This window comes from Mustelus asterias, chromosome 1, assembly GCF_964213995.1.
Source record: "Mustelus asterias chromosome 1, sMusAst1.hap1.1, whole genome shotgun sequence".
NCBI classification, from domain to species: Eukaryota; Metazoa; Chordata; class Chondrichthyes; order Carcharhiniformes; family Triakidae; genus Mustelus; species Mustelus asterias.
Window position 1 is genome coordinate 121,116,898 of NC_135801.1, and position 14,099 is coordinate 121,130,996.

At 43.3% G+C, this 14,099-nt stretch overlaps 1 protein-coding gene across 7 annotated transcripts in view; it reads left to right on the forward strand.

Moving 5' to 3' along the window:
• The window catches only part of vps37a (VPS37A subunit of ESCRT-I), a 53,201-nt gene that overhangs the window by 4,636 nt on the left and 34,466 nt on the right, over positions 1–14,099 (forward strand). For all 7 annotated transcript variants that reach the window (XM_078217615.1, XM_078217623.1, XM_078217629.1 and 4 more), the window contains exons 2-4: positions 3,023–3,097; positions 4,527–4,644; positions 6,735–6,835. In XM_078217615.1, the coding sequence (XP_078073741.1) occupies positions 3,023–3,097; positions 4,527–4,644; positions 6,735–6,835 (294 nt within the window). The remainder of the gene's footprint in view (positions 1–3,022; positions 3,098–4,526; positions 4,645–6,734; positions 6,836–14,099) is intronic.

Below are 14,099 nucleotides of genomic sequence, written 5' to 3' on the forward strand. Positions count from 1 at the left end.
AAATGTTTGGGAGGCCTGCAAACAGGTAAACTATCCAGTGTGCTGGTCAGGCTACCTTGTACAACTTATATTTATATAGCCCATTCCCAAAGTGCTACACAGGAGCATTATACAACAAAGTATGACACGGAGCCTGAGAGGAGATTATGGGAAGGGTTTACGGCCTCGCTCGTCCTGAAACCATAAAATCCTGGCCGAGGACAATGGATCTTCCCATGCTCTGCTCCTCATCCGCTCCAATTCCCATGGCAGACAGGCCAGTAAAATTCCAGCAATTAGGTCAGATGACCAGAACTTGGTCAAGGTGTTAGGTTCTACGCAATGTTTTAAAGGAGAAAAGTGAAGAAAGGAGGATGTTCCAGGGCAAACCCAACCTTGATATTTTTTCTATTTATGTACTGTAATTTTTACCACTTATAATCCTTTCCAAGCAAAACTATAAAGTTCCAAGAGTAAGAGAAGTGTGTGCAGATCATATATACATATAAGCATACAGCACAAACTAAACGGTAAAGTCACTGTAGTCCCTGATGACCATCGGCTACTTTCCCCTTTGAAGGGGAGAGCTGATTTGGTGGTGATTTAACCTGAGGATCACCATATCTCAGGTGAGGGGCAAGACTGAGAAGGCAGGCCTTCGTGAATACTTTTAACCAGTATGGGAATTGAACCCATGCCATTGGTGTTACTCTGCCTCATGGACCAATGGTCGGTTTAGCTCAGTTGGCTGGACAGCTGGTTAGCGATGCATTGTAGCAGTTGGGAATGGGCAATAAGAATGCTGGCCTAGCCAGTAACATGCACATCCCATGAAAGAGTAGAAAATATGTTGTTGGACTAAAATCCAAAGGTCTGACTATCTGGGCACATGCGAGTTTGAATCCTACCATGGCAGTTTGCGAAATGAATACAGCTGCTCAGTTGGCTGGACAGCTGGTTCATAATGCAAAATGATGCCAGCATGGGTTTAATTCTCGTGATGTGGAGATGCCGGCGGCGTTGGACTGGGGTAAACACAGTAAGAAGTCTCACAACACCAGGTTAAAGTCCAACAGGTTTATTTGGTAGCACAAGCCACTAGCTTTCAGAGCACTGCAATTGTCCGCAGCAAACTACCCAGCCTTCAGGAAAACAGTGACCATGACACCCCACAACCTCTGCAAAACGTGCCAGAACATTGACACGGATGCCATCATCTCACGTGAGAACACCATCCACCAGGTACACGGTACGTACACTTGTAACTCGGCCAACGTTGTCTACCTGATACGCTGTAGGAAAGGATGTCCCGAGGCATGGTACATTGGGGAGACCATGCAGACGCTACGACAAACAGATGAATGAACACCGCTCGACAATCACCAAGAGTGTTCTCTTCTTGTTGGGGAACACTTCAGCGGTCACGGGCATTCGGCCTCTGATCTTCGGGTAAGCGTTCTCCAAGACGGCCTTCACGACACACGACAACGCAGAGTCGCTGAGCAGAGACTGATAGCCAAGTTCTGCACACATGAGGATGGCCTCAACCGGGATCTTGGGTTCATGTCACACTATCTGTAACCCCCACGACTTGCCTGGGCTTGCAGAATCTCACTAACTGTCCTGGCTGGAGACAATACACATCTCTTTAACCTGTGCTTAACCCTCTCTCCACTCACATTGTCTGTACCTTTAAGACTTGATTACCTGTAAAGACTCGCATTCCAACCATTATTTTGTAAATTGAGTTTGTGTCTTTATATGCCCTGTTTGTGAACAGAACTCCCACTTACCTGATGAAGGATCAGCGCTCCGAAAGCTGGTGGCTTGTGCTACCAAATAAACTTGTTTGACTTTAACCTGGTGTTGAGACTTCTTACTTCAATTCTCAGCCAGCTGAGGTGACTCGTGAGGGCCCGCCTTCTCAACCTTGCCCCTTGCCTGAGATGTGATCCTCCGGTTAAGTCATCACCAGTCAGTTCTGCCCCTCAAAGGGGAGAGCAGCCAATGGTCATCTAGGACTATGGTGACTTCACTAGCACAGAAATGGGCTTTTCAGTTGACAAGTCTGCTAGTGTTTATGCTCCCCATGAGTCTCCTTGCACCATTTCACCTTGCCCTTTCAATATATCCTTCTATTTCTTCTCCCTCATTTAATTTATCTAGTTTCCCCTTTTTATAAATCCGATAATATGGCTACTAAAGGTAGCAACCAAATGAATTTTCAAATAAAAGGAGATAAATTGATCTCAAGTCATAGAATGTAAAAACAAGTTAAGTTTGAGCAGGGTTGGAGTTGGAGTATTGTTTACTGTTTTGGCACCCATTATGGAAAATATGCAGCATGAATTCACTAGGATGGTACTGGGGTTAGTGATGAACCAAGACTTGTAAAGTTAAGGATCTCTTCATTTCTCCATAACCACCAAGGGGATTAAGGAGTAACTAAATATAGATTTTAAAAGATATCAAGGTTGATACTAAGGGAAACAGTGATCTTTTTTCTCTACCTGCAGACCAGTGTTAAGTGTAAGAAATGATAGTCACATAAAGGGAGGTTATAAAAACAAATCATTAAATGGTAGGTGGTAGAATTATGGCAATCTCTGCCCCAAACCATTATTAAAATAGGCTTTATGAATTTAATTGACAGAAGGACATAGCTACTGTGGAAAAAAGAATGTTGAAATATTCTGAAACAATTAGGTGAATGAGATTATACTAGTTTGACAGGAACAGCAGAGACATGCTTGGCTGATTGATATAACATTCAATTCAACTGATTTATGGACTCAGATAAGTGTTAAGTATAATTGTCCTAATGAATGTCACTATATGAGTGCATGTGAATATATGCATTGGAGTAGGAAATGAGGCTTCAGAAACTCAAAGTACATAATGACAGGCAAACGTTTGCATACTTTCATAAAGATACTTGTTTCAATATTAAATGTTATGGTTTTTGGTCAAGTTTTAACGTCAACAAGTATAATTGTATGATATAACAATCTTGTACTTAACAATTACAATTCTGTTTATTTAGTATAGTGGAAATACAGAAGGATGTGGAATATAGATTGCCTTTCACAGTGAACAATAAAACAATCAATCTAAACATGTAAGTATCAAAGCTCAAGTTTGAGATATCTATTTTACAAAATTAAATTGAACAATATTTTTTCACACACTTTTCACAAGCATATTATTCAATTCAGAAAAAAAAGGAGGGGAAAGGACAAATAGGCAATGTTTTCCATCTTTGGATAAAAAGATCATCTGTCAAGCAATAAGCATGTCCATTAACAAAGTAGCTGTGACAATGAAGCACCCACTGAAGGCAAAATGTGAGGGGGAGAAATTGAAAGCTAACTAAGCTATCAGGTCTTGAAGTTAGAACAGTGGATCTGTCAGTCCTGAAACATGTATTTGGTGAAAAAGTGGGTTTCTGTAACTACTCGTTCGTTGCATTACCGATTAGGGAGAATATCATAGCTGTACTGAGCGAGGGCACCTTGGAGGGCTCATCAAAAGGCCATGTGGGTAGAGCTCAGCAATAAGAAGGATACTATTACTTCCTAACAATCAGTGGGAGATAGGGGAAAAAATATGCGGATAGATTATGGAAAAATGTAAAAACAACAGGGTTGCTGTTGTGGGTGATTTTTAACTTCCCCTGTATTAACTGGGAGTCCTTTGGTCCAAGGCCCTACTATACCTGGTATGGGGGGGAATGAGCCCAGCCAGCTGATCGAAGATTCAGTAGGGAGCATTTTGGGAACGGTGACCATAATGCCGTAAGTTTTTTAAGTTAACTTTTGGATAAGGAAGAGTAGCCCTCGGGTGAAAGTACTAACCTGGGGCAAGGCTAACTATGACAATATTAGGCAGGAAATGTAGATTGGGGTGGCTGTTTGAGGGTAAATCCACATCTGTCATGTGGGAATCTTTTAAAGGCTAGTTGATTAGAGCATGTTTCTGGGAAAATGAAGGATAAGGATGGCAGGATTCGGGAACCTTGGATGACAAGAGAAATTATAAACTTGGTCAAAAGGAAAAAGGAGACAACTGCAAGATTTTGGAAACTGAAGACAGACAGAGCCCTTGAAGAATATCAAGAAAGCAGGAAAGAACTTAAATAAGGAGTTAAGAGGACCAAAAGGGGCCATGAAATGTCCTTGGCAAACAGGATTAAGGAAAATCCCAAGGCGTTTTGTACATATAAGGAGTGAGAGGATAGCTAGGGATGGGATAGGTCCACTCAAAAGAAAAAAGGAGGGAATTTGTGCGTGGAGCAGGAGGAAGTGGGTGAAATCCTCAACAAATACTTTGCATTGGCATTCACAAAGGAGTAAATACGAGGTGTGGATGGTGATAAAATGTTTGCAGAATGATAATGGAAATTAATATTTTCATCTACACTTGTATGCTGTCATTTGTTTTTGAGTTAACGTTTTGTGATGTACACAGTGGCTCCATGTTTTTGTTTGTAGCTGCTGTAAGGAGTGAATACAAAATTTACTACTTTTTTCTTTCCTTTACACATCTAGCTTGCTTCCTCCTCAGTTTCCACAAGAAAAACCTGTGGTCTCAGTCTTCCCTCCAGTGAGGCACCATTTAGTGGACAAGCATAGTGGGACAGTGGTGACGAGTCCATTGATTACAAATGTATGTAAAAACAATCTCTCCTTTTTTAACTCGCTCATTTTGTGAAGTATATAATTGTGTTGTCTTTCATTGTATTTATCTATTTCTAGATTCAAAAGACTTGAGTCTAGCATATCACACCTTAAATAAGTACTAACATGGCATTGCTCTCAGCATTCTGAAGGATATGCTGTTTTATAACAAAAAGCATTAACCATTCATAGAAAAATGTATTGAAAATAACATGTAACTCAATTAAGTTTCACTTTGTAAAGGGGCTCTAAAGACCCTTGAAGAGTCCACCATGTGCAGAATGGCATGCGAATTGCACATTGGTTGGGGGCAGGAAGTGGTGTGGGAGGGGTGGTGGGGAGATGGATGGAGTGGTGCTTTAAAAGAAAATCATTTATGGAATGTGGCTAGGCCAGCTTTTATTGCCTATCTCTATTTACATTAAGAAGGTGGTGGTAGCTACCTCTTGAAAGATTGCAGTCCTTGAGTATAGGTATACCCACCGTGCTGTTAGGGAGGGACTGCCAGGATTTTGACCCAGTGACTGTGAAGGAACAAAGATATATTTCCAAATTAGGATGATGAATGACTTGGAGGGGAACCTCCAGGTGGTGGTGTTCCCAGGTATCTGCTCCCCTATCCTTCTAGATGGTAGTGGTCATGGGTTTGGATGCTGCTACATAAGAAACCTTGGTGAGTTCCTTCAGTGCATCTTTTAGATGATACACACTTCTGCCACTGTTCGTCAGTGGTGGAGAGATAGAATGTTTGTGGAAGTGGTAGCAATCAAGCAGAGTGCTTTGTCCTGGATGGTGTCAAGCTACTTGCATGTTGTTAGAGCTGCAGTCATCCAGACAAGTGGAGAGTATTCCATCACGCCCCTGACTTGTGCCTTGTAGATAGTTAACAGGTTTTGTGGAGTCAGGAGATGAGTTACTCGTCGCAGGGCTCCTAGCTTTTGATCTGCTCTTGTAGCCACAGTATTTATATGGCTATTCCAGTTCAGTTTCTGGTTAATGGTAACACTCAGGAGGTTGATGTTGAGGAATTCAACTATGGTAATGCCATTGAACGTCAAGGGCGATGGTTAGATCTTCTCTTTTTGGAGATGGTCGATGTCTGGCACTTGTCAGCCCAAGTCTGGACATTGTACAGGTCGTGCTGTATTTGGACACGGACTGCTTCAATATATGAGGAGTCGCAAATGGTGCTGAACATTATATTGGGTGGCACAGTGGTTAGCACTGCTGCCTCACAGTGCCAGAGACCCGGGTTCAATTCTGGCCTAAGGTGACTGTCTGTGTGGAGTTTGCACACACTCCCCATGTCTGCTTGGGTTTCCTCCGGATGCTCCGGTTTCCTCCCACAGTCCAAATATGTGCGGGATTGGTTGATTGGCCATGATAAGTTGCCTTTAGTGTCTTGGGGATTAGGAGGGCAAATATGTGGGGTTATGGGGATGGGACCTAGGTGGAATTGTTGTTGGTGCAGGCTTGATGGACCTGGTGGCCTCCTTCTGCACTGTAGATTCTATGAACATTGTGCAGTCATGGCACAATGGCCTGTGAATACGAAACTAATGAATATTGAACCATGTGAAAAATCACCATGAAATCAGTATAATAGAAAATAAATTGTTATTATATGTCCAAATCGCAAGCAACATAGTTGGAAAATATAGGAGTGAAGCAAGGCAAGATTTGCAATTTAAAAGTAATAAATATCTGCAATTCCTGATATATATGAATAAATAAAATGGTCTATTTATCCATGGAAGCCCTACTTTTAATGTAGCTCTTTTACTGCGAATCAGAATGTATTTTAGCCATACTTTATCCAACTCATTAAAGATCTCCCAGTCTTGGTCTGTTGTTTGACCTGCCATTTTCCAGCGAATGAATTTGGATGAGGTTCTTTTGATCCTGTTGAAATTATTCTAGTTTCTAGATCAGCGTCTTTATTTTGCACTCCTTTTTGTTTTCAGTGATTGTGAAGAAAATTAGTTTATGGTTGCTGTTACTTGGTCTATGTCTGGTGTGTATTTTAATTTCTTACCGTTTTTAAATAAAACTTTATCTTTTGTTGATCTAATATTGAAGTTCACAATGCATTCGGACCTTGGAAAAATCATCCAGACAGTTCTTGAAGAATTTTGGAAGAACCCTCCAATGTTAACTTCAAGCTCAGCATCCTTTCCATAGTAAGTATGATCGTCATGTATGCTTTAGTTTGACTCAGCAGTAACAAGCTTACGTGTGAATTAGAAGATTGTAGTTTCAAGTCCTTCTACGACTTGAGCACATAATCTAGCATAAAGCTTCACTGTGGTATTGAGGGAGTGTTACATTGTCATAGATGGCATTTTTACAGATAAAAACCTTAGGGAATAGAAGTTGAAGTAAGCCATATGCTGCTCAAAAATTGTTCTGCTATTCAAAGCTCAACCCTGATCTTATTGACCTTCGTTCCATATTCTGTAAGTTATGGGAGCAAAATTAGGCCATTTGACCCATCAAGTCTGCTTCACCATTCAATCATGACTGCTATGTTTCTCACCCTCATTCTCCCGCCTTTTCCCTGTAACCTTTGATCCCCTTATCAATCAAGAACCTATCTATCTCTGTCTTAAATATACTCCTATAGTCTTGTGCAATCCCTGTCTGGAATCAATCAACCTCAGTTTAGCCTTGAATATAATCAAAGATTTATCATTCACAGACCTAGAGAATTCCAAAGATTCACAATTCTAAATGAGTGAAGAAATTACTCCATTTCTGTTTGAAATTACTATCCCCTTATCCTGGAGGCATGGCCCCAAAGACTCTCAAACCGGGGGAAACAGTGTCTCAGCAAACGACAGCTGTTCATTATTCTACCATTCACACTTCCCCTATTTACATCTTTTTCTATTTGTCCCATCATTACTCCCTTTGGGACTGCACAACCAACTACTTAATTTAATCCCACCATCTTCATCACTATTATAGATCTCTTTTGTTGTTTTTCCACCCTCCGCCACTTCACATATTTAAAACCTATTACATTTCTAACTTTTCACATTTCCGATGAAAGATCATCAACCTGAAACTTTAATTCTGATTTTCTCTCCACAATTGCTGCCTGACCTGAAATGTTTCTGGCACTTTCTGTTTTTATTTCAGATTTCCAGCATTTGCAGTATATTGCTTTTGTATTCCTACTGTTTTCTATCCTTTAGCTGATTTTCTCTCTGGACTAATTTATTACCCCCAACTTTGCGAACTGATAACTTATACTAGTACTGAAACCATTGCTTCCCCATTATCTACTTGATAGTTACATTCTCAAAAAAAACTCTAGTACTTTAGTCAAATATGATCTCCCATTCACAAATCCAGGTTGACACTATCTAATCATATTATAATTTTCAAAATGCCCAGTTGTCAATTCCATACTGATGTAAGGCTAACTGGATTTCACTGCTTTTTCTCCAGCTTTCCCTCGTGCCTTGAATAGCAGTATTACATTTACTTCTTTCAAAAGCACTGAAATTATTCCAGAATCTTGAAAGAACATAAGAAATAGGAGCAGGAGTAGGCCATCTAGCCCCTCGAGCCTGCCCCGCCATTCAATAAGATCATGGCTGATCTGATAGTGGTTTAGTTCCACTTACCTGCCCGCTCCCCATAACCCTTAATTCCCTTATTGAACAGAAATCTATCTACCTGTGACTTAAACATATTTAAAGAGGTAGCCTCCACTGCTTCAATGGGCAGAGAATTCCAGAGATTCACTACCCTCTGAGAGAAGAAGTTCCTCCTCAACTCTGTTCTAAATTGACTCCCCCTTATTTTGAGGCTCTGTCCTCTAGTTCTTGTTTCCTTTCTAAGTGGAAAGAATCTCTCTGCCTCTACCATGTCTAGCCCCTTCATTATCTTATATGCCTCTATAAGATCTCCCCTCAGCCTTCTAAACTCCAACGAGTACAGGCCCTATCTACTCAATCTCTCCTCATAAGCTAACCCCCTCATCTCCGGTATCAACCTGGTGAACCTTCTCTGTACTCCCTCCAAGGCCAATATATCCTTTCGCAAATAAGGGGACCAAAATTGCATACACTACTCTAGTTGCGGCCTCACCAGTACCTTGTACAATTGCAGCAAGACCTCCCTGCTTTTATACTCCACCCCCTTCGCGATAAAGGCCAACATTCCATTTGCCTTCTTGATCACCTGCTGCACCTGCAAACTGAGTTTTTGCGATTCATGCACAAGGACCCCCAGGTCCCTCTGCACAGTAGCATGTTGTAATTTTTCACCATTTAAATAATAGTCCATTTTACTATTATTCCTTCCAAAGTGGATAACCTCACACTTGTCAACGTTATACTCCATCTGCCAGACCCTCGCCCACTCACTTAGTCTATCCAAATCTCTCTGCAGACTTTCCGCATCCTCCACGCAATTCGCTTTCCCACTCATCTTTGTGTCATCTGCAAACTTTGTTACCCTACACTCAGTCCCCTCCTCCAGATCGTCTATGTAAATGGTAAACAGTTGAGGCCCCAGCACCGATCCCTGCGGCAGCCACTAGTCACCAACTGCCAACCAGAAAAGCACCCATTTATTCCAACTCTCTGCTTCCTGTTAGATACAGTAAGAAGTTTAACAACACCAGGTTAAAGTCCAACAGGTTTATTTGGTAGCAAAAGCCACACAAGCTTTCGAGGCTCTGAGCCCCTTCTTCAGGTGAGTGGGAATTCTGTTCACAAACAGAACTTATAAGACACAGACTCAATTTACATGAATAATGGTTGGAATGCGAATACTTACAACTAATCCAGTCTTTAAGAAACAAAACAATGGGAGTGGAGAGAGCATCAAGACAGGCTAAAAAGATGTGTATTGTCTCCAGACAAGACAGCCAGTGAAACTCTGCAGGTCCACGCAACTGTGGGAGTTACAAATAGTGTGACATAAATTCTGATTCTAGGATCGCATGATAAAGACTCAGGAGGAAAAAAGCAGAAATATTTATGTGAAATAGTGTGACATAAACCCAATATCCCGGTTGAGGCCGTCCTTGTGTGTGCGGAACCTGGCTATCAGTTTCTGCTCCGCGACTCTGCGCTGTCGTGTGTCGCGAAGGCCGCCTTGGAGAACGCTTACCCGAATATCAGAGGCCGAATGCCCGTGACCGCTGAAGTGCTCCCCAACAGGAAGAGAACAGTCTTGCCTGGTGATTGTCGAGCGGTGTTCATTCATCCGTTGTCGCAGCGTCTGCATAGTTTCCCCAATGTACCATGCCTCGGGACATCCTTTCTTGCAGCGTATCAGGTAGACAACGTTGGCCGAGTTGCAAGAGTATGTACCGTGTACCTGGTAGATGGTGTTCTCACGTGAGATGATGGCATCTGTGTCGATGATCCGGCACGTCTTGCAGAGGTTGCTGTGGCAGGGTTGTGTGGTGTCTTGGTCACTGTTCTCCTGAAGGCTGGGTAGTTTGCTGCGGACAATGGTCTGTTTGAGGTTGTGCGGTTGTTTGAAGGCAAGAAGTGGGGGTGTGGGGATGGCCTTGGCGAGATGTTCGTCTTCATCAATGACATGTTGAAGGCATGCGAATATCATGCGATCCTAGAATCAGAATTTATGTCACACTATTTGTAACTCCCACAGTTGCGTGGACCTGCAGAGTTTCACTGGCTGTCTTGTCTGGAGACAATACACATCTTTTTAGCCTGTCTTGATGCTCTCTCCACTCCCATTGTTTTGTTTCTTAAAGACTGGATTAGTTGTAAGTATTCGCATTCCAACCATTATTCATGTAAATTGAGTCTGTGTCTTATAAGTTCTGTTTGTGAACAGAATTCCCACTCACCTGAAGAAGGGGCTCAGAGCCTCGAAAGCTTGTGTGGCTTTTGCTACCAAATAAACCTGTTGGACTTTAACCTGGTGTTGTTAAACTTCTTACTGTGTTTACCCCAGTCCAACGCCGGCATCTCCACATCCTGTTAGATAGCCAATCCTCAATCCACGCTAACACTTTACCCCCAACTCCGTGTACCTTTATCTTCTGCAGCAACCTTTTGTGAGGCACCTTATCGAACGCCTTCTGGAAATCTTAAAACACCACATCCACCGGTTCCCCTCTGTCAACTGCACTCATTGCATCTTCACAAAAACCCAGTAAATTCGTTAAACATGACTTTCACTTCATGAATCCATGCTGTGTCTGCTTGATCGAACCATTTTTTTCCAGGTGTCCTGCTATTTCTTCTTTAATGATGGATTCCAACAATTTCCCAACTACGGACGTTAAGCTAACCGGCCTGTAGTTACCCGCCTTTTGTCTACCTCCTTTTTTAAACAGTGGCGTCACATTAGCTGTTTTCCAAGCATCTGGCACTTCCCCAGAGTCCAGTGAATTTTGATAAATTACAATCAACACATCTGCTTTTACTTCTGCCATTTCTTTCAGTACCCTGGGATGCATTTCATCCGGGCCCAGGGACATGTCTACCTTTAGTCCCATTAGCCTACCAAGCACTACCTCTTTAGTAATAGTAATCGTTTTAAGGACCTCACTCCCTACAGTCCCATGACCGTCAATTTTCGGTAAGCTATTTGTGTCCTCTACCGCGAAGCCTGACACAAACAGATCACAATCAGTAAATCCACTAGCTTTGGAACCACTTCTTCCAGAATTCCAGGTGATAGACCATTCGATCCAGGGGTTTGTTGGCTTTTAGTCCCATTAATTTCTCTGGTACTTTTCTAATATTAAAATACTTCTACGTTCCTCACTCTTATTAGGATGTTGGTTCCCTGTTATTTCTGGTTTGACTTTGGTGTCTTCTACTGTGAAGAAGACAGACACAGAATGTTTGCATAATGTCTGCAGTTTTTTTATTCTCCATTCATTCTTTCCTGCCTCCGCTACTAAGATGACCACATTTACTTTCATTACTCTTGCTTAGTTAAAGAGGCTCTTAGAACTTGTTTTTATTTGTTGCTAATTTACACTCTTTTTAACTACTCACCAAAGTTTTGGTGGTAAGAATGTAAGCAATAGGAGCAGGAGTCATAGAATAGACTGTTCGGCTCATTGAGACCGTACCGACCTACGGATCGAGTATCTTATCCAGGCCCCCCCTCCTGCCCTATCCCCATAACCCACACATTTACTATGGCTGATCCATCTAACCTATACATCTTGGGATACTACGGAGCAATTTACCATGGTCAATCTACCTAACCTGCACATCCTTGGGCTGGGGAAGGAAACTGGAGCATCCAGAGGAAAACCATGGAGAAAGGGGGAGAATGTGCAAACTGTACACTGTCACCCAAGGATGGAGTTGAACCCAAGTCCCTGGCGCTGTTGGGCAGCAGTGGTAACCACTGCGCTGCCCAAGTAGATTGTCCTTTACTAGTTTCTAAAACTCCCAATCTTCAGGCTTATTACTTTACATGACAATATTGTGGCCAGTTTTTAAAATCTAATGTTATCCTTCACCTCTTTAGTTTGCTGTGGAGGGATCACTTTTTCCATGGAGTTTTAGAACATAGAACATAGAACATTACAGCACAGAACAGGCCCTTCGGCCCACGATGTTGTGCCGACCTTCATCTGAAACCAAGATCAAGCTATCCCACTCCCTACCATCCTGGTGTGCTCCATGTGCCTATCCAATAACCGCTTAAATGTTCCTAAAGTGTCTGACTCCACTATCACTGCAGGCAGTCCATTCCACACCCCAACCACTCTCTGCGTGAAGAACCTACCTCTGATATCCTTCCTATATCTCCCACCATGAACCCTATAGTTATGCCCCCTTGTAATAGCTCCATCCACCCGAGGAAATAGAACATAGAAAGCCACAGCACAAACAGGCCCTTCGGCCCACAAGTTGCGCCGATCACATCCCCACCTCTAGGCCTATCTATAGCCCTCAATCCCATTAAATCCCATGTACTCATCCAGAAGTCTCTTAAAAGACCCCAACGAGTTTGCCTCCACCACCACCGACGTCAGCCGATTCCACTCACCCACCACCCTCTGAGTGAAAAACTTACCCCTGACATCTCCTCTGTACCTACCCCCCAGCACCTTAAACCTGTGTCCTCTCGTAGCAACCATTTCAGCCCTTGGAAATAGCCTCTGAGAGTCCACCCTATCCAGACCCCTCAACATCTTGTAAACCTCTATCAGGTCACCTCTCATCCTTCGTCTCTCCAGGGAGAAGAGACCAAGCTCCCTCAACCTATCCTCATAAGGCATGCCCCCCAATCCAGGCAACATCCTTGTAAATCTCCTCTGCACCCTTTCAATGGCTTCAACATCTTTCCTGTAATGAGGTGACCAGAACTGCGCGCAGTACTCCAAGTGGGGTCTAACCAGGGTCCTATAAAGCTGCAGCATTATCTCCCGACTCCTAAACTCAATCCCTCGATTAATGAAGGCTAGTACGCCATACGCCTTCTTGACCGCATCCTCCACCTGCGAGGCCGATTTAAGAGTCCTATGGACCCGGACCCCAAGGTCCTTCTGATCCTCTACACTGCTAAGAATGGTACCCTTCATTTTATACTGCTGCTCCATCCCATTGGATCTGCCAAAATGGATCACTACACACTTATCCGGGTTGAAGTCCATCTGCCACTTCTCCGCCCAGTCTTGCATTCTATCTATGTCTCGCTGCAACTTCTGACATCCCTCCAAACTATCCACAACACCACCTACCTTGGTGTCGTCAGCAAACTTACCAACCCATCCCTCCACTTCCTCATCCAGGTCATTTATGAAAATGACAAACAGCAAGGGTCCCAGAACAGATCCCTGGGGCACTCCACTGGTCACTGACCTCCATGCAGAGAAAGACCCCTCCACAGCCACTCTCTGCCTTCTGCAGGCAAGCCAGTTCTGGATCCACAAGGCAACAGCCCCTTGGATCCCATGCCCTCTCACTTTCTCAAGAAGTCTTGCATGGGGGACCTTATCGAACGCTTTGCTGAAGTCCATATAGACCACATCCACCGCTCTTCCTTCGTCAATGTGCTTGGTCACATTTTCAAAGAACTCAACCAGGCTCGTAAGGCACGACCTGCCCCTGACAAAGCCGTGCTGACTACTTTTGATCATACTAAACTTCTCTAGATGATCATAAATCCTGTCTCTCAGGATCCTCTCCATCAACTTACCAACCACTGAGGTTAGACTCACCGGTCGGTAATTTCCCGGGCTGTCCCTGTTCCCTTTCTTGAATATAGGGACCACATCCGCAATCCTCCAATCCTCCGGAACCTCTCCCGTCTCCATCGACGATGCAAAGATCGTCGCCAAAGGCTCCGCAATCTCCTCCCTCGCCTCCCACAGTAACCTGGGGTACATCCCATCCGGTCCCGGCGACTTACCAACCTTGATGCCATTCAATAGTTCCAACACATCCTCTTTCTTTATGTCCACATGCTCGATCCTTTCTGTCC